Source organism: Rhea pennata, chromosome 1, assembly GCF_028389875.1.
Source record: "Rhea pennata isolate bPtePen1 chromosome 1, bPtePen1.pri, whole genome shotgun sequence".
NCBI classification, from domain to species: domain Eukaryota; kingdom Metazoa; phylum Chordata; class Aves; order Rheiformes; family Rheidae; genus Rhea; species Rhea pennata.
The window spans coordinates 1656283-1679219 of NC_084663.1; the positions used below are offsets into that span (position 1 = coordinate 1656283).

Here is a 22937-nt window from a genome sequence, read left to right on the forward strand (position 1 = left end):
CCCGCCTCTCCCGCTCGCCATTGCGGCGGCTCAGGGCGAGCCGCGCCGCGTCCCCGCTCGGCTCCCTCCCCGGCCGCCGCCTGGCAGAGGCTCCACGGCGCAGGCCCGCTGCAGCGCAGCCGCTCTGAGGTGAGTGTCCTACCGCGCAATCTCCCAGCTCCTCCAGCCCCGGCGCAGCCGCAGCAACGCGGGGGCCCCCGCCGGCCGCCCAGGCACCCCCGGCGCCCGCGCCGCCCCGCCGCCGCGTCTAGGCCGCGCTAGGCCCCGCCGAGGGGCAGCGCCGGCCCGCTGCGGGCCGCTCCCGCCCGGCGGCGCGGCGGAAGCCGCCGGGGCCCGGAGCCGAGGCCGGGGCCGAGGCCGGGGCCGGAGCCGGAGCCGGGGCCGAGCGGGCCGCGCCGGGCGCGCCGGGCGCCGCGGGCTCCGGGGGCAGGATGCCGCTCGGGGGAAGTTCGGGAGGAGTTTCGGGCATTTCGGTGGCTTTTTATTATAATGATTATTGGGTTTTTTCCCCGCTGTCGGTGGAGGGAGCGTGGCTTGGTTCAGCGCTGCCCTTTGGCGGGGGGGGGGGGGGTAATGGTGCTGCCGGGAGGAGGCTGCCTTAAATTTTGTCAGTCGTGCATGCAGGTTTTTGAGGGTTATTTTATTTTTTTTTTCGCCTGTAATATGCCCCAGAAGGGGGGATCAGTCCTGTCTCTTTGTTCTTTGCTAATACAGCATCTGCTTAGGAAGAGACCTGGCTGGGGACTGAGGTGCTTGGGACCTTGTTGGTGTAAATCATAATTTCAGGAGGGAAATACTGAGCGCGCTCGGCTGTGTACGTGTGGGGCTCCAAGCTCCTTAGCTTTCCGGCAGCTATGGATGGTTTTCATAACGCGAGGAGATGTCTGCACCGCTCTAAGCCTCGCGTCGCTGCTCCCTCGCTCCGTTGGAGCCACCTCTGTTACTCCCAGAACTGTGGGGTTTTTATCCCAGGGAGGATGTTGCGGTTCTGGGTCCTGTCTCCGGCGCGCCTGCCTTGCCGCTGTCCAGCCGGAGCTGCGGCCCGCCGTGCCACACGCCTCTTCCCGGCTGTGCACCGCCGGTGCTTTTTCTGAGTTTCTTTTGTGGCATCCTGGCAGCTCGCGTCGCTCCTTGCGCGAGTGAGAGCTGCAGCTTGTCTCCGGGTTGTGGGCATCGCAATTGCTCATCTACAACTGTTGTACTGATTTTAATTTATTTTTTTTAAGGTCTTAATGCTGAGAAAGTAGATAGAGATTGGTTGTCTTTTTTAATTTAGGAGATATCTCTGATTTAAAAAAAATGGCCCCTTGTTTTATTATTTATTATTTTATTATTTATTATGGGAGAGCGGAAGTAGTGTGATGAAGATGTTAACTTTGGAAAGGTTGCGATTACATTAACTCTTCCTTCAGGGTTTTAATGTTGTCTGTCATAGCTAAGTGTTGTAATGTAGCGTTTAATTAAATGATCTCATGTGCTCGTGTAATTTTTAAAGTTTATTTACTATTTTGTAGATTCTTTTTTATCATAATTGTTTCTTGGACGCCTCGCATCGTTTATGTGCAGGCTTTACAGTGATCCAGGCATGGGCTGTTACATATGTGCCGTAAATATAGCAAGCAGAGGAACTCTCTGCCTTACCCACTGCCTGTTTTATGCAGTTCATGCACTTTGATATGCAGAAACAGTGCCTGCATCTTACAAAGTGTGTGGCCTGATGTACATTTACATTATGCAGGCGGACTGAAGCATGGGTCTTGTAAAACGTTATTCGTTGGCGGTCTGGATATAGCTAGTGTTCAAGTGTGCGTGGACAGGATGATTTTTGGCTCGGAGTAGTGAAAATACTGCCTTTCCATCAAATGAGAAAACTTGCTGCGGACCGCGTTAGCTTGCTGTGTTTTGCTTCATGCCTCCCGTGCTGCCGTTAGGGGTAGCCTGGCCTAGGCGCGCGCGAGGGAAGGACTACGTTGGGTATTCGGGCGGGTTGTGCTGTGGACGTGGAGTGCGCCATCCAAACTGTGGTGTTTGCCGGAATAGCGTATCCTGACGCCAGAAGTTAATAAGCTATCCTGGCAAAAGCCAGCTACGCTGCAAGAGCCCGTAGTGTGCCCTGAGTCGGTCCGAGGTTGCCCTTCCGCGCAGCTCACTCAGGAAAACGCGTGATGTGAACCCGCTCCTAGAAGGATTAAGCGACAGTGAATGAAGTGCCCTGGAATAAGGTTGGCTGCATAGGAGTTTTCAGCACTAGTGTCACACTTCAACATTCCTGGACAGCGGCCCTATGACTGGTCAGCTGCGTAGATGTCAACTTTCGGACTTCAGGTATTTTGGCGCGAAGACTATTTAAGTGTTGGAATTTTATAATTTTTCTGTTGCTCAGAAGTCTGAATCATTTTTTCTTAGGCTTGAAACAGCCAGTTCTTTTGGCTGAGCTCAAGCCTGGAAGATTTCAGCCTCGTCAGTGAAAATAACCACAAATGACAGCAGGAGCTCAGGCTGGGAGCGCCGGGGCAGCCTTTATTGCAAATCTTGCTTCTAGGCTATATTATGGCAAACTTCTGCTGCCACGTGCATGCACGTACTGTGGGAAGATTTCCGTCACTGCTTCCACCTGCTCTTCATTCTCCATCGGAGGGAGATTTCCAGGTAGCTTCTCAGTGTCTTAAAGGCTTTGGGAATGTTTACCTTATCCTCCTGTGATCCAGACAGGGGCCTGGGAAAGTATCTTCTTGGAAAGAAGCTGAGGTGCGGTAGCTCTGCAATGCCCCTGTATCCCTCTACAAGAAAAATTAATATAGACTTCTATACATGAGATCACTGTATGCTGTCAGTAGGAATCAGGTAGTGTTGGTGATTTTGCACCATAAGAAGCGCTGTGAAGTTTAGCCTTGGACCTCATCTTTCTTGGTGCTTTTCTTAAAGTAGATCTCTAGGGGAAAAAAAAGTAATTAACTTTCTTTGTATTCCTGATTACTCAGTGATTGAGTTGCTCAATAAAATCTTTTTAAAGTACTCTCTTTGGTCTTTGTAAACACCCCCCACTATATAGTGGTGATATTGCTTTTACTATGTAAGTTGTAAGAATATTAGAAAGATAGAAAATGGTGCTGAAGTGGCACTTGAAGCAGATACTTGTTGTGACTCATGCAGCTATCTTCTAATGAACTTCATTAACTGTTTGATAAATAGCCATTTTTTAAGCATGCTTGTCTAAAATAAGGGTGGCTACAGTTAATTGTAAATAAATGTTAAGGATAAAAGTTTCAGTTTATCCTAGTTTGCTTCTCGTACCAGAAATCTGTTTCCCTCCAGAGCTGTACTGCTGGTTCATGCGCTCTTCCAGAGCTCTGGTAAGGTTCATCCTGCTGAAGACTTTATGAACTACTGAGGACTCTCTGTGTTAAGGAATTAAACGGCGCACAGTTTCTAGCATGTACTCTGCTGAGGTGCTGTTTGCCTGTGTTTAAAAATAATCCATCCTATTATGGTTCTGAATGTAATTGTTTACAGAATTAGTTTAATGGTTTTTCGAAGTTTCAGATTCCACTGTTGAATGGAGATACTTCTTCCCCCCCCATGTGCTTGTTGTTTAGTAAGTGAATTTAGTTTAGTGAATTTGTGTCAGCTATTGTGAAACTCTTCATCAGCTCCAATCTTGCACTTGAATATGAAAAAGATGCAGATACCAGAGCAACCCCCTGTCTTTATTGCCAAGCAGCTGCAGATAAACCATAAAATGCTGAACACTAATAGCATCTTTTCTTTTCTCTCTTTCCACCTGAAATTTTACCTTCCACTGATAACTCTCAGTGCGCTGTCCAAAATAAAGGCTGTGCCACTAGCAGTGGAGTGTGGAGCACGCTTCTTAAGGTCCGCAGTCTAGCAGGCTGCCAGGGCTTTGTGCCGTGCGTGGCAGGAACCTCGCGTGTGGCTGGGCACTAAACCTGGACCGTCCAGGCACCATCCTGCTCGTGGGAGAACTCAGCTCTGTTCTCCATCGGCTGCAGCAGTTGCAGCTGGGTTCAGTAGTTCAGTATTGTGCTGATCCCAGCCCTGTTGCCCTTGCTTTGTGCCCGAAGCCAGTGGGGCTGAATCAGTTGCCAGACCAGCTCACTGGGGGCATTTGGTGGGGTCATTGATCCTCATGTAATGGCACGGCTCGCGGAGAAACTTCAGATCCTGTTATGCTCTCTGGCAGGGTGAAGCTTATAGCTAAGAACAGATCTTGTCTCGTATTCCCACCAGGAGCATTAGTGAGAGGGGAGCGACACCTAAGGTGATGGGGCGGCCAGGAGGTGTCTGTGGTGTAGGCTGCCTGATGCATTTAGTTTTACGTGAAGAGCTGCTGTGTGGGACTGGTCTGGTCTCGTTGTGGATGAGTCGCTTGTCAGGCTCCACGAAGTAGTCCCTTCTCTTGACAGATAGAAGACGGGGAGGTGGAGGTTATATTTGGTGTAGCAGGCAGGCATCCTGGTGTACCTTGGCATATCAAGAGTCATCAATTTTTTTTCCTCTCCATAAGAAAGACGTAGATGTGCAAAGATGCTCACAGAGTGTGTTTTCCATTAGGGCATCGGCTTTACAGGATTAAGTCCAACATTTCCTGTTCTTTCTGTTTGCGATACTTCCTTAGAGATCTTTCTGCCCGTTTCAGTGAGTAAAGGAGTGTATTTTTGTGCTGGAGTGTAAAGACAGATGTTGCTCCATAAGGAGCAGAGACCAGCGAGGTGTGTTCTGCTCTTCTCAGTGCTGAGCTCTGAACCTTTGCTTCCTTATTTATTCCAACTGGTTTGTTGGGTGTTGATTACCTTCTGCCACTAATGATGCTGTGTGTGTGTGTGAGGGAGACTTGTGAACTGTTTTACCCATTTGCTCTTTGTGTTGTCTGGGTAGCCTGTAAATAATAATAAATAGATGGCTTGGAGTCTACGGATTGATAGCAACTTGGAGAATAACTGAACTTTTTCAGTACTGTTACAGAATTAATCTGATTTCAAATATATAAGTAGAAAATAGGATAGTATATTTATATTTTAAATCATAGAGCACACTTCTTGCAACTAGAATGATAAGGTAATGCAATGCAAAAGAAACTGATTCCCTCCCACTGCTTATTACATAATCATCTAATTAAAGTAATCAAATGGTGATGACTTCTGGCTTGGAAAACTTCCCGTAGTCTGGGACAAAAATACTTGCAAGGCTACACTCCCAGAGGCTGTAGGCTTTAATTATATTGCAACATCTTTATACAAGAATGGTGTTTAAATTAATTCTTCTCCCCATAAGTTTGTTTGTGGCTTCCATCTTTCCAGTCTCCTGCTGCTGCTTCTACAGCTACTTTCTTAGGCACAAATAAGATCCTTTAACTCCCAGTTTTCCTCTTGAAGAAGACAGGACCTTAAACCTTTACCTTTCTCTCTGGAAAGAGCTAGCAGATTCAAAACTCCTTTCAGATTTGCTTTGGGCTGCAAACTGCTTTTTCAGGCTTATTATTTCTGCTCTATGAGTATTCATGGCAATTTGCAGATAAATCAGTAAGTTGGGTTTCTTGGCTGGGAAGTAAATGGTGTGATATTTATTATTTTTAAGTACTGCAACCTGGGATGGTTGTAATACTTAAACCCTTATAATCAGAAGCATACGTGGACGGAGGTGCTGGTGAAGAAATGTGAAAGAGTTAGGTCTGAAGTACAAAACGTAGCAGCAAATAAAAATTTGTATTGCCTTTTTGGTGCACCAGGCACATGATGATGTGTCACAGGAACTCTAAAAACTTTGTGAATTCCCATGGGAATTGCATTTGGTGCTACGTATTCAAGTCAAGAAAAGCCCTACTTGAGCAGTGACGTAAGGAGGCTCAGAACTGGAAAACTGTGATGGTGTGGTGGCTCAACCTCAAATATTCTGCGCGTGCAAGGAAAGCTTCAAGTTCTGGTGGAGTTGCACTCTCATAAGCTGGCTTGAACTGTGCCCCTTCCTGAACTGCCGCACAAAAACCTGTGCTTAGTAAAAAAGAGTTTTAGCAGATACACTTGTGTGTGCAATTGTTATAACTGTGCTTCATTACTTACGGCTTGAGTATTTGGTTTCACCTGTATGGAAAACAGCTGAATGTTAAACATTATGCTTGGAGAAGCAACGTAACCTGGTTAACAGACTCTTTATGTCAGTACTAAAGGGAAGAATGTCTGAACAAGTATTTGTCTGAACCTCATTTGTCTCTAGCAGAGTTGTAGATACACCTTTTACCAGAAAACTCAAATCTGAATCCTGTACGATACACAGCTGCAAATTGAACATGTGCTGGATTTTTCCCCACGCCTGGGTCTTTGCTTTAAGGAGGTGAGAGTTTCCCTTTCCAGTGTCTTTGCTGATTAGCTTCCAGGGTTTTTGCTGAGGAGCTTTTCTACTCATCTGTAGTCTTCTGCAGGGCAGGCAAGCCGCCTCGGTCTTGAACGACAACCTTGCGAGGGTGCCTGTCCTTTTCCCCCAATTACAGATGCTAAGGGAGAGAAAAATCTCCATTTTTACTGGCTCGGAGCTGAGCCTGGCTGTACTCTGTAGCCTCAGGTGGCCTACAGGGCACCAAAAGGTAACTGGAGAAATTCTTTCCTTGAGCCTGGAGGAAAACCCCCAAATGATGCAAAATCCAAGTCTGACTTGCCCATGTGAATGCCGATACGATGACTGATGGCAGAGGCTGTATGAAGAGCCATTAATGCACCATTCCTTCTCTTAAACAGCTTTAGAAAAATAAACCAAGCTTCTGCAGGATAAGATCTTGAAAACAAATGTTACCATTTATATTTTCCCTGAAGATTTTAAATTATTTTGCTCTTTTTTTGAAAACAGAATGGCTGGCAATCCAGATCTGTCTGTTTGCACAAAACATGGAGGCCTTCAGTATGTATGAGAGGGTGAATAAATTGAAAAGGGTAAAAGGAAGAACGAAGGGAGCCCTTCTTACCCTCACACTGCTAAAAACTCATTTTCTGTATGTGTATCATTACAGCTACATAACTGTAGTTATTTGGGGGGGGGGGGCAGTCTGGGACAGTTCATCGTTGCTTAATCCATTGCCTGGGATGTTTTACGCATGCGGGTTGTACAGCTGCACGTTTTCTGGTCCAGTTAAGGTGGTACCCCACCTCCTAACCCAGATATAGTTATACTGGTGTAACTCACTCTGCGCTGAGGATGAACCATACTGTCTTGAGCATCCCACCGAAGGTTGCGTCAGTAAGAGCGCAATCCAGTAGGGGTGGGCCCGGCCTACCATTTTTGGGTGGAAGTTAGATAAAATAAATGTTTAGGGCTACGACGTGCCTTGACCGCATGCTGATTTGGTTGAGTCAACGTGTTGGGAGGACCAAGTCTTCAATCCATCTAGCAAATGTTGAAGATAGCGGGTCTCATCTGTGCTGGACGTTGAGGTAAACACGCTGGCCTCACCCCTCCGATCCCGGCCCCCTCACTCCAATCCCTCCGTGAACACACGCTTCCAGTATATTTTTCTGTGGCAGTCCAGCTTAGCCGCTAGTGTCCCCCCCTTCCCCCCCCAAAAAAAAAGAGGGTTAAAAATGGGAACGTTTGCACGTTGGCTGAGCGAGCAGCGGCGGCGCGCTCTCCTTCAGGCAGCAGCGCCGGGACTGCTGCAGCACTCGGCAAAGAGCGGGTCTCGCAGCAGTTGCGCTTACGGGGTCGGTACTGTTGAAAGACCGTTTTTGCCTGTTAATTAAAACCCGTATCGACTAGACGTGACTAACTTGCTTCACACTGTTGAAGTGACTTCTAGGCCGTGTCGTTCAAAGTAAAATAGTTTGTGATTGGGATTTCTGTGTGGTTCCTCAACTAAAAGGACAGGATGGGCGCGTTCCCAGCGTGTGACCTTTGAGTGTGCTGTTCCTCACGCGCTGTGTTGCCCGTACGCATTTCTGATGCAACATTATGAAAGCAATTTTAAGGAAGGAGGATCTGTCCCAAACGTTTGTCCTGGTTACTAGCAAGGAAGAGTCAGCCGGGTGTCTCGCTTGCCGGGCCGCGGCGAGAAAGGCGCGAATGCCGCGCGAGATCCCCGTCCGCCGGGCTGAGGTTTTACGACGCAGCTGGAGTGGCGGGTCTGCGTGGTGCTCCCCGGCTGAGACGGGCCGCGATGCGCTCGTTTGCCCTTCCAGCGCGTTTCAGAGCGCCGCACGGGTGCGAAGGTTTGCTCAGCGCCTTCGCAGAGAGGGTCGATTCCACTGCACTACTTCTGCATTTCTTTTTACTTCAGTGACTTGTTTAAAAGTTGAAAAACCGTGGAGGCTTTCTCTGGGTACCTCCCGTCCTCTTCCTTGGGCGCTGCCAGCGCTCCGGTTGAGGCGAGCAGCTGAACAGAAACTGCTTTGGCAGCCAATCTAGGCAAGCAGGGGTAATTTAAAAGTGTCTTTTTTTGTTTTCCTTGAGAGCTTCCTGTACCCTCTGACATGCTACCTCCACTCCCTGCCGGCCGGGGCCGGGGGGAGACGGCATTTCTATCCCGAGTCGTGCTGCACAGCCGGGTGCCGGGCCGCGGCAGAGTCGCTCCTGCGCTCGCTAGCTCACCTGCGCCAAAGCCTGAGAAGAACCTCGCAGCAGAAAACCACCTTGTCCATATACTAAAACAAAGCTTCCTGCCAGCATTTTGCTGTTCGATGTGTGGAGTCAAACTACAAGAACTGACAGGTTGCAAATTGCATCGTGTGTTATGAAATAAACGATCAGGTTTCCTAATGATGACTTTCCACGGAAACTTAAGCAGTAAATAGCAGTTTTGTATGCCTAATGAATTTGTGTAAAATCATATTTGTTTCTCTTTCAGGCTTTATTTGTGTGAAATGTTTAAGTTTTCCTGCAGTGAATTGTTTTACATGAGATGCTGATGAAAAGAGCCCAGTAATAAAGGTTTTCTTGGTTTTCTAGATTAAAATCACTTTCTCCTTCTTTTTTAATTATTATTTTTTAGGTCTTTCCATGCCCAGACTGGTTGCATAGGGAAATTTTTCCGTCGTAATTAAGAGGATCATTATACTAATGCTGTGCCACAGGAGGACGCTGTGGGATGAGAGCTGTTTTCTTCTAGTTCCTCTGAGTTAGAGCATCTCTACCCGTGTGCTGCTGTTAGCCAGCATGAAATTACATGTGTTAGCTTAAATCTCCATAGCAGAGGTGTAAACTAGCATGCCTTATCTTGCCTGTGCAATGAGTATGCTCTGTATCAGCTGTTGCTGCTGACATGAGGTAATGTCTCGAGTCCCAGAAAGTCCTGTCTAAAACCTTACGCAGCTTCCAAAGTGGCATCTGCTTCACTGGAAAAAGACAGTTTACTGGAGCGAGGCTGAGGGACGCAAGCTCTCTCCATGATTAAAGACAAACTTTTTCCACAACCAGGGGAAAATAGGATCTTTGGACTTAAATGTGTGTTTTAAATGAGATAAGATAATGATTAAGATTTGAATCAATCTTTTCTTTGATTAATAGCATCGTTTCCTTATCAAACCCACAATGAAAATTCCCTTTAGACATATTTTCAGAATCTCTGCTGAAGGTGAAGTAAATAATATTTAACCTGTAAGAGAAGCCAACCCATCAGGACAGATGGACGTTACGGAAAGAGCTAAATCTCTACTGTCAAAAGGGTTTGAAGCTTTCTTTTAGGGGGACGTGAATACCTCTTTCCTTTTTCCCCACTCAGTGGGGAGGTCTGGGTTTTGCCTGTTTGTGTCCAGTGTTGTAGAGGAAATGGAGGTGGATGCTTCCATATGAAATTGTGACATGTTCTCATGGTTGGTTGTGATGCCTGCAGAAGTCAGTGCAGCTATAATCAGCTTGCGTAGCTCTGCCATCTCATGTTTCACCTGGATGTAGCTTCTTAACCAGCACAGGAAGCCAATGCAACGAGGAAGCCCTGGACCGTGCAAGTCAGGCCTCTGTGGGAGCCGGAGCGCCGTGTTTGGCACAGGCTGGACCTTCCAGGTACTGGTCAAGATTGGTCCCACGCGGAGAAGAAATGCAGCCGTGGTAGAACAAGGCTGAGACTGGTTGTCTTTTTTGCCAGCTCCTTGAATTCAGACCATCTCGTGAGCTATCAAAAATGGAACGTGTATCTGGCTTTTGTAATGTGAGGATAAATGCTAGTCTAGCAAGACAAATGTGGTTTGGTAAACATCCATGGTTTAAGTCATGGGTGCAGTTGGCCAGGTGAAAACCATGATGTATGCTCTCTTGGTTTGCTCCTGAACGAAATTAATTCTTCATGGGTAGTATAAGTATTGAAATATGTTGATTAGGAGCTATCAGTATCAATAAATATATCCTTGTTTAAAAAATACATGGAGAGGTTGTGCCAGAGTAGTAAAAAAACAGTATCAGACAATCTCAAATGTAATACGACCATACTAAAGCAGAATTTTTATTATATTAGTTAGCTGTGAATGATTAATGTCTGACTGAATCAGTTTTTATTCATGAATTATGTCATGCTGTCTTTACAGGGAGTTGGGAATTCATCTAGAGGTAGAGTTTGAAATAGCTTTTTAAATAAAACCACCTTATGTGCCTTAGCACATCAGCATGGCTGAGAACTGCTTTTTAATCTGATTTAATGCATAAAGCATGACATGGAGTTAAATGACAAACTCCTGCACATCACCATGGCCTGCGTCCTCCAAGGCCCATCCACCCCAATGCCTCTTCAATACGTTTAGTGAGTAAACCCTATGGCCTTCCTCCGAAAGCACGCTGAACAGCGGATGACTAAAACCTGCTTTAGAGGCCCGTTTCCTAGTAGAAGTGCTGGTGTAAGAGGCTGAAAAGCCCCTGGAAGGCTGCGTGGAGGGCTTCAGCCGGCAGCTGTTGCCGGCCGCAGCTGCAGCCCTGCGGTGGGCTGTGCATCAGCCAAGTCAGGCCCCTGCAGCCCGCAAAACCCTTGGACGAGAATTGACAACCCCGGATCACAGGAATCCTGTCGATTAGTTGATTAACTCTCCACAACAGCCTCTGAGAACAAAAGTGCCAGTGTGATGTTGGTTGTTTAATGCAAAGCAAAAGGCTTATTTACAGTGGAGGCTTGAATCCATTAAGTGCATATTAAACTCCAGATGCTTGTCGGCTTTGCAGAAAGAGTAGAAGAAAGGGAGGAGGTGTTACACTTTTTTTTTTTTTTTTTTTTTTTTTTCTGGAAAAATTAAGCTCTCCAAGCAGGGAGTGGGATTTCACTGAGCCGTGAGGAGGGAGACCAGCTTGACTAATGAGGCGGATTTTGTTTATTTATTTATTTTCTTAAAGCTAGTCTCAAGCTGGTGTAGTGCCAGAGGACAGTCTGCTATGTGCTGGGTTTCTGTCTGGAGTAACATTGTCAATGAGGAACTGGTGCTGACTACAATGCAGAGATCCAGCAGAAAATAGGATGTGGGAAAAAAGTAGTGTTTCCATGCCTTTGAAAAAATTCAGAAATGAGCCAGAGGGGTAGTTCATGAGAGTGACTGACTGTGTTGAATTGGCCCTCTCCCTTTGATTAGCCCTCTAAATTAACTTCATTAAAAAAAAAAAAAAAAGGAAATAATAACAAAACTCTCCCAGAAACATCAGGTGTCTCCTGAGGCGATTGAGCAGCCACGGTGTTGGCTTGTCTGTTCCTTTCTCCTTTCTGCTTAATTTGCAGCGCATCAAATCTAAGGCTCGACTTTGGGGAAAAGGACAGTAGAAACCGTCCTCGCCGTGAGAGCGTTTGCAAGCCGTAGGGCTCCTCTCTGCCCTGCTGCTGTGGGGCTCTGCACCTGTCGATGGGTCTATCACTAGTTAACAGGCTGCTTCGTACTTAAAAAAATAGTCCATGCTGTGGTGATCCATGCAGCTGTGGACCCCACCTGGACTGCCGCATCGTCGTGTGATCAGGAATCGATCGCCCTGGCACGCGGGTGGAAGTAAGAGGATGAGGAGAAGTTTAATGCAGGCTGCTGTCTTGCATTTCCATGGGTAAGAGGTGATGCAAGCTTACCAGCCCTTGTTTCCCACTAGTTACCACGGCTTCCCCTAGCATCCGACTCTCTCATAGCACCAAATTTTTAGATCTTCTCAGCAATTCAAGGCCAATTCTCCAGAAAGCACTAGATGGGTCATTAATCCAGTTTTTCTCCTTAGCATTATTGCTGGGAGGAGAAGTGAGTTGACTACCTGACCAGTCTGAAATGAGGATGGGGAAGGGACCCCAAACCAAAAAAGGTTAGTGTGCCTATTAAACTAAGTAACGGCTGGCACCGGTCGCTTATAAAATGGATCCTGAAGAGAACATGTGTAACTGTTAGTCCTTTGTCTTTCCTCCTGTGTAATTTCTAAATCCCTTTTTATATCGCTTTCCAAAGGAGAACTGCTATTTGGCTGCCAGAGTTCCTGGCTGCTGCTTGAGTTCGGGGAGTCTGTCAAATAAGGTTAGTCCCTTTGCGCCTCGGTGCCTTGCAGCTGGTGGGGATGTTATTTTTCCCCAAACCTTTAGCCGGGGCAGGCTGTGCTGTAGCTCGCTGAGCAGTCTGCATGACAGTCGGTCTCTCCACTTGCTGTTGGTGATTTGATGATACGTAGCAGTTTGGCTATAAAATGTCTCATGAAAACAATCATTAACTTTGTGGATGCTGTTGCAAAATACAGGTGAACTCTTCCTTTAATTAGCCTGTTCCACCCATGTTTGTGATTCAGCCTTGATAGGAAAATATGAATCCCGAATTGTGATAACCAGGATTATTTGCAAAGAAAATTCAGAACTCTGTGAGGAACCAAGTTTTGAAAGTGGGGAGAAACAAGGCCTTTTTCATGATGGCTTCTTGGGCTGTGTGGTTGCAGCTTGCAGAAGCAAGGTTTGCACGTTTCGGTGAGCTCTGAAACGTCCTAGAAGAAAAGGTCTGATTGCAAAACTTGAAGATGAGAAGTTTATATTTGGTGTTTCGCATGCTGGCAAAGCACGCGCTGTGGTATTTGACTGCTGCCAGTTAGCCGTTTCCACCCTGTTTGTGAACCGTCGCGTGGATGCGTGTTCTCCAAGCTCCCTTTCTTGCAGGGGCTGGAGCAGGCTGGGCGCGCACGCGAAGGGTGGCACAGAGCGGGTCTCGGACAGAGCCCGCCGAATACCCCATGTCTCAGCCCTTCTATTTGGTTTCATTTGGATAATGCACATTTTGTAGCCTTCTAAAAATTATTTAAACCTCAAGAAGTTAGACCCAGCAGTTCTTTAATTTATTGTTAACCTGGACAAGATTTCAGGTTACTTAGGCATTGTGTGGGGTGAGTTAGTAAAACCACTAGATGATTTCAAATGCCAGCAGAGAAATGAGATGCTGCCGTCTGTGCTGAGACTGTCTCAGTGGGCAGTGTCTTTCCTACACTGCTGCAGCATCTGAAGTAAAACCACTTCAGTGGTCGAGAGGATAAAAATAAGTTTAGGGCCTGTCTCCGCAAGAGAGTTTTTCCAGTTATGCTAGTGTATCTCATCATTTTTTCTGATGTGTACGTTTTATTTTTGGTTCAGTTTAAAGTGCCAGTGAAGCCACGTTAAGCTATATGGCAGTGGGAGAGGAGAGTTTCTACCCTGGGATGAGAGCATTCCCACGTGGTTTTCTATTGATCTAGTTATAAATATTTATGTTCACACCACAGTTAATACTAAATAGCCAAGACCCCCATTTTAATCCATGCAGTTTTAAATTTAATGTAGAACTTACGGTTTTTAGGTTCAGCTTCCCTTGTTTTCTGCTGTCATGAAGGGTTTGATTTCTGCTGTTCTGGACTGCTTCGCTCATCCTGTGCTTGGTAGTCTTCCAGCAGTGGTGACAACAGCAATTGCTCATAGCTGACAGTGCCTCAAAGGAACCTCCGAAACAGCCGTGAAGCAACTGCGCTGCGTGATGAGAGGGACTTTATGCTCTTATTTTTGTAAAGCACTTTAGGTAACTATAAAAATACTTTTGGCTGTCATCCAAGACTTCAAGACTAAGCTACCAGGAAGTGTCTTTGCAGGCGTCCTCATATTGTAGGGTTTCCTTCACACCTAAGACTGTTCTGGTTTCACTTCATGTCTGAGTATTTTCCATTTCAAAATGGGAGTGCTTTAAGAAATAAAATAGCAATAAGCATCCCTTTTCTGGAATAACAAATACTCATCTCTTAATCACGAGCAACCTTCATGTCATGCCCTGTGCATTAATGCAAGTGCTAAATTCCAGGTGCAGTGAGGCCACCCTTGGACGTGGACCAGAGTTGCTTTGCTGCTGGGGCAGCAACAGGAGGTTGATAATCACCCACAGAAACTTCTAGTTAAGGTGTTTGTCCACAAAACCTGACTTTGTGTAGAGGAATCCTTTGGGAATGACACAAGTAGCTGCCCATGGTTTCAGCAACATGCAGATATAAAGCTTTTAACCATTGGTGTATGAGTCTGGGAACATTTGGAAATTTTCAGGAAAGAAGAACTAGAAAAATGTGGAGGTTTGGAAACAGCACAGGATCTGGAAAAATAGCAAATCTGCCTTGAATGAAGTGAGCTATGAGGTTAAACTAGAATTTGTCCAATGAATTCGCTATTATGAATTTGCTAGAGTTTGTATTGTTGGGCAAACTGCTCTGTTTACTGCAGAGCTATAGTAGATTCTTGCCTTTTCCCCCAAGTTACACTTCCCTTTATCTAGGCAGAAAAGATTGAGTGAAGAAATCTAATAGTATTATTACCGTAGGAGCAAGCAACCCTTACACGTTGCAGCTTGTACCTAGGGCCTCTTTGGAAGGGAGGTGGGGAGAGGGAAGAATTGGTAGTAGATTGATGGATTTTAGATCTTTGTTGTCTGAATCAAGTCAACTGTGTCTCTAAATAAACATAACAATGATCTTGCCATTGATCATCCCTGACGTTGATTATGGCTAAGGGTAGCTAATTCCAAAAATGCCGAAATTCAAATGGGCACCATGAAGTGAGGAAGAATGAGTGCCAGTAATGGCTAGATCAAATGAGCATGTGTTTGAATTTGCATGGTTGCCCACGATGTTGGTTACCCGGCTGTTTACTTTCCAATTCAGAAATGCACAGCCCAGTAGTTTCATAGTCCACTACCAATTTTATTTATAAAAGTATCATTTTTAGTTGCATCAAGTGTATCCAGCTATAGCTGTTGTAGATTTATCATTAACATATCATCTCTGGCAACTGCATACTTGATGTGACTGACTGCCTCTTGAGTCAAGCAGGCTTCATTCTGAAGGGAACTAAGTGTCTGAACCATCTGTCTTCTTGCAGTCTTGTTTCCTGATGAGCTAAAAGGTTATTAGGCTTTGTCAGTTCTGTTCTGATAGTATATTTGCATGGATAAATACATTTGTTTTTAATGGAAAGCACTTACAGTTGTATTGCTCCATTGAGGAAAAGCGGCAATATACCCTTTCAGAAAAGGAGCAGTGGCTGGGGAACAATCTGCCCTACATAGCTCTTCCATTAAGGTATTGCTTGTAGTCTTTCTTTCCCAGTTTTCCAAGGTGACAGCAAAAATAAGTTCTGTGGAAGGAGATTATGGTTGATTTGTTTTCAGCCAGAAGTTTTTAATTTGTTTCAATGTACTTTAGTATCTTAGTCCCCCCACTATTGGAGGTATTTGAGTTGCTGCTATTTTTGGATGGTTCTGATATTACAATCTGGTTTGTAAACAGGGCTGGACAAGAATGTCTAGCTCCATTAGCATCTAAATTTTAGGTAGGACTGAGATTGTGAAGGTAATTTAGTTTTAACTGTGATCTCTGGTGGTTTATACTGTGGTCTTATAGCAGCATTTCTGCTGTCCAGCAGGTTTGAGTGCCTCTGGTACAGGCCTGGCTAGAAGAGAGAAGCTTAGATGCGCCTGTTTGCACTCTAAATTGAATATAATTTCCTTACCGTACTGTCTGGAAACTTTCACCTAGGGGATCCCTTAGTGTTTCACAGCAGGAATAATTGCTGTGGGAGTGTGACTGTGGGAGATGAGCCTCTTCCCGTAGTCTCCTCAACGAAGAGGGTGACTCAAGAACCACTGTCACCTTAGTATCTCAGCAGCTTCCAGTAGTTCATTAAGCAATGCTACTGGCTCCTTGTACGTCCTGCTAATCTCTGCACCCCGTGCCCTCGTCAAAGTCACAAAACAAGATAGGGGACCTGTGTCCGGATTCCCGTTCCTCTGTTTTAGCCCCTCTGCCATGTTGCCCTCTTTTCACACACCAGCAGGCCGTATAATTAAACACGTGAGCCAGCCCTTCGTCCCATCTCACTTGAAAGTGCAGGTCTCTGGTTTTAACTGTACTCACTCTCCCGATCTGTGACACCCGAACGGGTATCACCCGAACGTTCAGAGTGTAGCACTGGGCGTTAGAGTACTGTTGGCATCTGGTGCGTGAAAATCCACTGCCTAAATGTGTTTCCTTGTAGTTCCCTTCTGCTTCGGTCCTACATTTTTAGAAGATGTCAAAATAATTGAGTTAGCCCTGATGCTCCACAGTGAAGTTGGTGTTGCATGTGAAAATTGTGGCAGTGTAATCTCACTCTGTGCAGAGGCTGATAATCTTGTGTGTTCCTTGTTATTAGAAGCATGTATCATGTAGAAGAGAAATCAGCCACAGATATACATGGAAAATAAAATGATCCTTTATCTGGAACTCTCTCTGCCTTTTGGTTATGAACCACGATGTCTAAATTAGAAGCCAGGTTGCTCTGGTCTCCCTCAGTCAGCACAGGGAGACTGGTAACTTCCAGAGGATTTAATCGATCAAAGGTCTGAATTGCCAGCTTAGTGGGCAGAATTGAGCAGGAAGAAGTGCTTTGGGGATTGGTTTTGGCTTTTTGGACAGTTCAGTAACGTTTTGGAAAGATCCACCTGGATTTGGATTAGTAAATAAGAAATCATGCCAAAATGGCTAAATCAGATTTGGCTTTTCAGGAAGACAGAGGCTGCTTTGCAGATGAGCATGTGGCTCATCCTATACACTAGACTGCAGTTCGGAAATTTTATCTGTTGAGCAGGAGGTTGGCCTGTCCGACTGCCTGTGGCTACTTCAGGGAGAACATAATATTCACAAATATCTCGGCTGACAGGGAAGGTCCCTGTGAGGTGATGGGATTACAGCCAGGCTCTGCGTGGCTGAAGGAGGCAAGAGCAGTATGATTTTGTTGTTACAATGGGCACAACATTGTTCCCGTGTTTAGACTTTGCACTCAGACAGCTTGTTTGGCTCATTCCATGTCTCCTTTCAGTATCTTGGTCCTGCCTGCTATAGCAGAGACTTCATCTCATCTCTGTACAGCGAAGTACCTGCCTCTGGCAGTTGAAAAGGAAGCTTTCCCTTAGTGTTGTCCAGGGAACATGTTTTTTTCCCTCTGCGTTTGAGATGCAGCTTTTGTTTCCTGCAAAAACAGATGCTCTTAAGTCAAATGTGGAAAATGGTTCTGGAGAGGGTCCTGTTTTGATGACAGGACTCTTTAAAATATTTACATCTCTATTTTTGGTATCTTCAAGTTGGAACTGCCTTTGGAAGAACTCTTTTCTAAAAGTCCGTAACATTCATTTCAATAAATTGCGAGACATTTGGAGATACATGGAAACAAGCCTTTAGAAACCAGATGGTGATTAAATATTCTGTAGTGTTTCAGTTCTTTGGTCAGTAGACTTAAGGCAGGAATAAATGTATCTAAATGTTGATGCTATTTACCAACACTTCTCCCCCTCGATGAATTCATTTTCTTCCCTCCCCATTACTTCCACGTGTAACCCGAAATCTCTTTGCTCTCTCTTTCTGATGGCTTTTGCCCCCACCCACTTAGCCTTTTCAGTGTGCCCCATCTTCTGGTCTCTCAGCCTTCTTGCCGTTCTGCAGCACCTCAACTGCAAATACAGTACGGTGGAAAGTGAACTGAATCTTTCTCCTATGACCAGTGTCATTCAGGTTGTTGGTATTTTCCTGCTAGTTCTTCATTTTCACCTTCTTGCACTCTTTTCTATTCTTATTGCTGAATACAGTAGTTGAGTTTTTTCTTGTCTGAACTACAGCAATCAATTCCTTGCTTCTGAGCTTGCTCTGCTTAAAATACTTCTGCAGAAGATGCTTTTTTCCTCCACAGCTCTGACCGTATCTTGTCACTTCTTACTCTGCCCTGAATTCAGTGCAAGATTCTGGTCTGATTCTTTCTTTGGGGCTATAGGGACTATTGCTTAAAATAACATTTTTGACAAAGCACTCTTCCTCTTGGTCTGGGTCTCATGGTCTCATCAAACCTGTCATTGCATGATTTGGCGCTGGGTTTTATGGTCAATATAAGTCAATATGTGCAATATAGTTTTTAGGTCAGAGTTGTTTCCATTTTAATTGTTTGCAACATGTTGTGTATTTATGACAATATATAGAAAATAATAGGAGTTACACTTTTGAAATACAAAGTTGTATGTGATGGCATGTCTTTGAGTTCACAGTGCCATTACTCAACCATCCATGCATTTGGGACCACTCTGCCCACTGTGTGTGCTCCTAGCTCTCTCCCCTTAGAGACATAAGTAGATTTTCAGGAAAAGTGTGCCAGTCAAAAGTTTTGAACTTGGTGGCTCTACTTATGGGATCAGAAGTCCAAAAAGTCCTGCTTTTGTGATATAATAGGGCTGACTTGTCCTGTGAATGAGAGCATCGCTGAACAGACTCAGGGTTTCTCCAGCAAAGGGCTCAAGGCCTTTGAGAGTATTAGTCCACTTACGTCCCAGCTGTCAGCATCTGTGCTTGCCTGATGTAAATGCAAACCATATACCATTGCGTTGGCTTATAAAAACAACAGCTAAGCTATGACATGTTACACAACTGATACACAAGTAGAGGAATGCTTGTGTTTGGTTGAGAATTGTGTGTGCAGCATCCAGTTGTCTCCACAAGCTGTGTCCCCGTGTTGTGCTGTTATGTCTCCTTGTTTTAGAATTTGTTGACTACATTTTATCATTCCCTACAACCAACAATCTCTGTTCTTCTGCTGTTCACTCTGAGGTTTTAGGGGACCCTCCTTTTTGAGGGTTGAGGTGTTAATTCTGGTAGAGTAATTGGAGAATATATAAGGCTGTGCTGTTCCTCTTCCACAAAGTATGGAAGATGCACACTGAAAATCCCTATGCATCTTTTGTCTTGTTCCTGATGGAGAGATTTATGTTTGTGGAGCATCATCCAGTGCTCTGCCAACGATGTAAGCTACTACTTTGCTCAGTGGTTTACCACCAGATACATTGGTAAATGTGCTTTAGGTAATGTTTATGCTTAGGTTATAATGATTTTTGCCTGCTTCCGGACTATAAGCGCGAAATGCAATGAAAGTAGTCTCTAGAACACAGCTTGCAGCCAGTGACCTTCTGTATTCTGATCCTGATTTGCATCCTGAGCTATTGAGGTTGGAGAAGAGAGATTTCATATTGCCCTTGACCATGTTAAAGCCAGATCTTGGAGAGGTAAAAAATGAGTTCCAGCTCTGATCAGACTTCAGACCTTTTGATATGTAGTGAGGAGGGTCTCATAGTCTCAGGGTTACTAAATCTTGAAGATTTTTCCTCAAGCAAAGGTGACTGCTTCTGGGTGCTGTGTCTTAAACTTCAAGTTTCTTATCTGCCTCCTGGTGCAGTTGTTTCCCTCTCTTGGAAGAGCACTGCCACTGGGCAAGGTAACTTCTGTTCCCTTGTAGTCACGGCCTGCTCATCTGGCTGGCTCAGACACCTTCAGCTGCCTTCCCTTATGGTCTGTCAGTGTCAATAACCTTTGTTCTGCCGTATTTTGTCCCCCTTGACAGTAGCTATTAATGGAAGAACACGGGGTGACCCAAACAGAGCACATGGCCACCATCGAGGCCCACGCAGTGGCCCAGCAGGTGCAGCAGGTCCATGTGGCCACCTACACAGAGCACAGTATGCTGAGTGCGGATGAAGACTCGCCATCTTCGCCGGAGGATACGTCCTATGATGACTCGGACATCCTCAACTCTACGGCTGCCGATGAGGTCACCGCCCACCTGGCTGCAGCAGGTAAGGTTGTCGGGACACTTGCTGTTGTCCACCCAATGTACCATTTGTACTAAGATCACTAGGAGCGTTGGAGGACAACAGAGCAACAGGGTGATCTTGCCAAATAGGATGCGGTGGATGTTTCTGTACTGCTTTAACAGCGCTTCCTCACAAGGCCTGCCGAGTGTGGCTGAGTTGAGCCTCATCACTTTATTTATGCATAATACAGAGGTCCTGGGAATAAGAGATCAGCTTGTACAGTATAAAGGCTGCTGGTACATGCTGCTTCTGAAGAAGAATCTGAAATGCCAGATATGTCAAAGAGCATTATTTCATCCTCAATTGAAAAAAACAACAAAAATAACCCAGTAAATCCTGCAACTCTCCTTGAGACTGTCCTGACAGAGAGAGGTGAAATCTGCCTGAGCGGCAGCAGTCACACCTATGCTCCTTGTCTGGCAACGTGACCACACGAGATCTCTCTTCCAGCTCCTCTGCTGCCTCTGCGTGGGCTTCCTTAGCTCCCGAAGCCTCGTGGTCCCCAGGGGCTCTCCGAGCCCCCAGCCTTGTGTCCTGCTGAGCCTCCGAGCCTGCCTGCTCTGTGCTCTGCTTGCTCTTTCTCCAACTGCAGTTCTTGGGGAGAGGCTGGGAGGCTTGGGTGGGAGGCAGGGGAGTTCTGGCCCTTTTATTTATTTATTTTCCCTGGGTCTTCTTTTATTTTTTTCCCTGGCCTCTTTTTTTTTTTTTTCTTCTCCTGGCCTTTCTTTTTTGGCCTTATTTTGGGCTTTTTTTTCCCAGCATTTTTTTTTCTTTCGGGCTTTTTTTTTTCAGACCTTTTTTTCATTTTTCCCCTTCGTTTCCTCCCCCTCCTTTTTTTCCCCCACTTTTCCTGTCGCTGAGCCCAGCCAGGCGGAGGCAGCCGCCGGGCCCGGGCCGGGCGGCGCGGCTGCAGTTCCCGCAGCGAGCAGCGGGCGGCAGCGCCGCCGCAGCCCCGGCGCCCAGAGGTCTGAGGTCTGCCCAGCATCACATCCCATCTCCAGGAGCAGCTGCCTAGAGAAAAGACATGACACTACGTTGCTGTGAGCTCCCAACAAGCAGTAGCTTAGGCCTTCCTGACCCGGCAGCAGTGTTTTCCTCAAACACGGCGATACAGTGCTTGTGCGACGCCTGATGTGGTCCATCTCCTTTGACGTACGGGGAAAGGAAGCTCGACAGCTCCTCCTGGGGTCACGGGCAGGTCCACAGGCCAGTGTTAGACGTTAGAGACCAGGGCTCCTGACTCCAACCGCGTACTCGTTTCTGGAGGTTGCTGGCAGAAGTACAGCCAACCACACATCACGGGGTTCACCAAGGAATAAAACGCTGTCTCCCATAGGGAGAGTCTCAGTTACCTGAATATATATATATGTATGTATGTATACATATATATGTATGTGTGTGCGTGCATATACATATATCTATATATACATACATATATATATATATATGGTGACTGCATCACCCTACAAGGAGAAGTGTTTGACTTTCTCTGTTTTCTTGCCCAGTGACAGTCTCAGTGTGGGATGTTTCCTGGGGTTAACAGCTACTGCTTGTTGTTTTTCTGGCTTTACAGTTCCTTTCCTGTCAGAGCTGGTCATTAATCCCTGGAGAGAAACTTGGGCTCCTAAGGCTGGAGTTGAGGTGTCTGAGCAGGATTCATCCTTCTGTACCTCAACTCTTTCCCCCTGCTGCCAGAATCTCCTACATTGCTGTCTGTTATTTCAACTCTTGGAGCACTTGGGAGTTTTCTGAGGTGTTGCAAATACAGGCAGCTCCAAATATATAATTATGTGATTATGAGGAGAACTTTGGAGTGAAACATGTGACTTTCACCCGAGACAGACCCTAGGCTTCTCGGTCCGGATAATGGACCTTTTGATATGCTTCCCTAGTCCTGGAGAGGAGGGAGTTCGGCAGGGAACTCGAGTTACTCTGGGCTGGTGGGGAGGCCTCTGAGCTGAGGCTCGGGACCGTCCCGGAGGCAGTGGTGAAGTCCTTTCCGGCCACTTCCTGAGCTGTGCGCTGAATCACCTGTTGTGCTTTGGTTCCAGGCCCTGTGGGAATGGCAGCAGCTGCTGCTGTGGCAACGGGTAAAAAACGAAAGCGACCACACGTTTTTGAATCCAACCCGTCGATCCGCAAGAGGCAGCAGACGCGTTTGCTACGGTAAGGACTCCTGCCTGCACGCCACCACCTTGGCCTGTGACCTCGTAGTTTTCCAGTGCCATTCATGATGGGACCATGTGCTGTCCAGACATTGCTCAGATCGGGGTTTTTATGGCATCATCTGGAACCAAAGATCAATATTTTAATATGCAGAAAGGGATCAAATTGCAGATCAAATACTCATCTTTAATGTGGTATTGTGACCACTGGACTGACAAGACCATTCTGGTGGAATACGCCTTTCTGTTTTAATCCGACTGGTCACAAGTCAGGTCTGTCATGGTAACCTCACCTTATGAGATAGTCTTAGTGGCTTTAACAACAGCTATCCTGAGAATCTGGAACTACAGCCATGTCTCAGTTCTGGCGTGGCACAGAGGACATACCTCCCTAGTGAAGAACGTCTTTTTTGCGTTATGATCTTTCTGAGTCGTTCCACAAGATGTGAATAAAGGTGGTGTATATCTGAGTTTCCTTTGCCAGGAGAGCCTGTCGTGGCTGCACAAAGTCCATGCTGAAGAGTGACCCAGCCCGTAGTACACAGGGGAGGAAGCAGTGAGGGGAAATGCCTGTCCATGCTGAACCAGATCTTCTCTAGCTTCAGAAATTACAGAACCTTTCGGCCTGTGGTCAGCAAACTTATTTAGCCCTTGAGCAGGCATTGCACTACAAGTGCTCTGGAGTTTC

General features: G+C 46.1%; 1 protein-coding gene across 4 annotated transcripts in view; it reads left to right on the forward strand.

The window, feature by feature from the left end:
* Window positions 1-22937, forward strand: part of NRF1 (nuclear respiratory factor 1) — a 71580-nt gene continuing 48643 nt past the window's right edge. For 2 of the 4 annotated variants that reach the window (XM_062579881.1, XM_062579910.1), the window contains exons 1-3: window positions 1-129; window positions 19835-20066; window positions 22136-22250. In XM_062579881.1, coding sequence (XP_062435865.1) covers window positions 19844-20066; window positions 22136-22250 — 338 coding nt within the window. In that variant the 5' untranslated portion in view covers window positions 1-129; window positions 19835-19843. Of the gene's footprint in view, window positions 130-19468; window positions 19500-19604; window positions 19709-19834; window positions 20067-22135; window positions 22251-22937 lie in introns of those variants that run through there. The other 2 variants (XM_062579890.1, XM_062579900.1) reach the window with 2 other exon arrangements.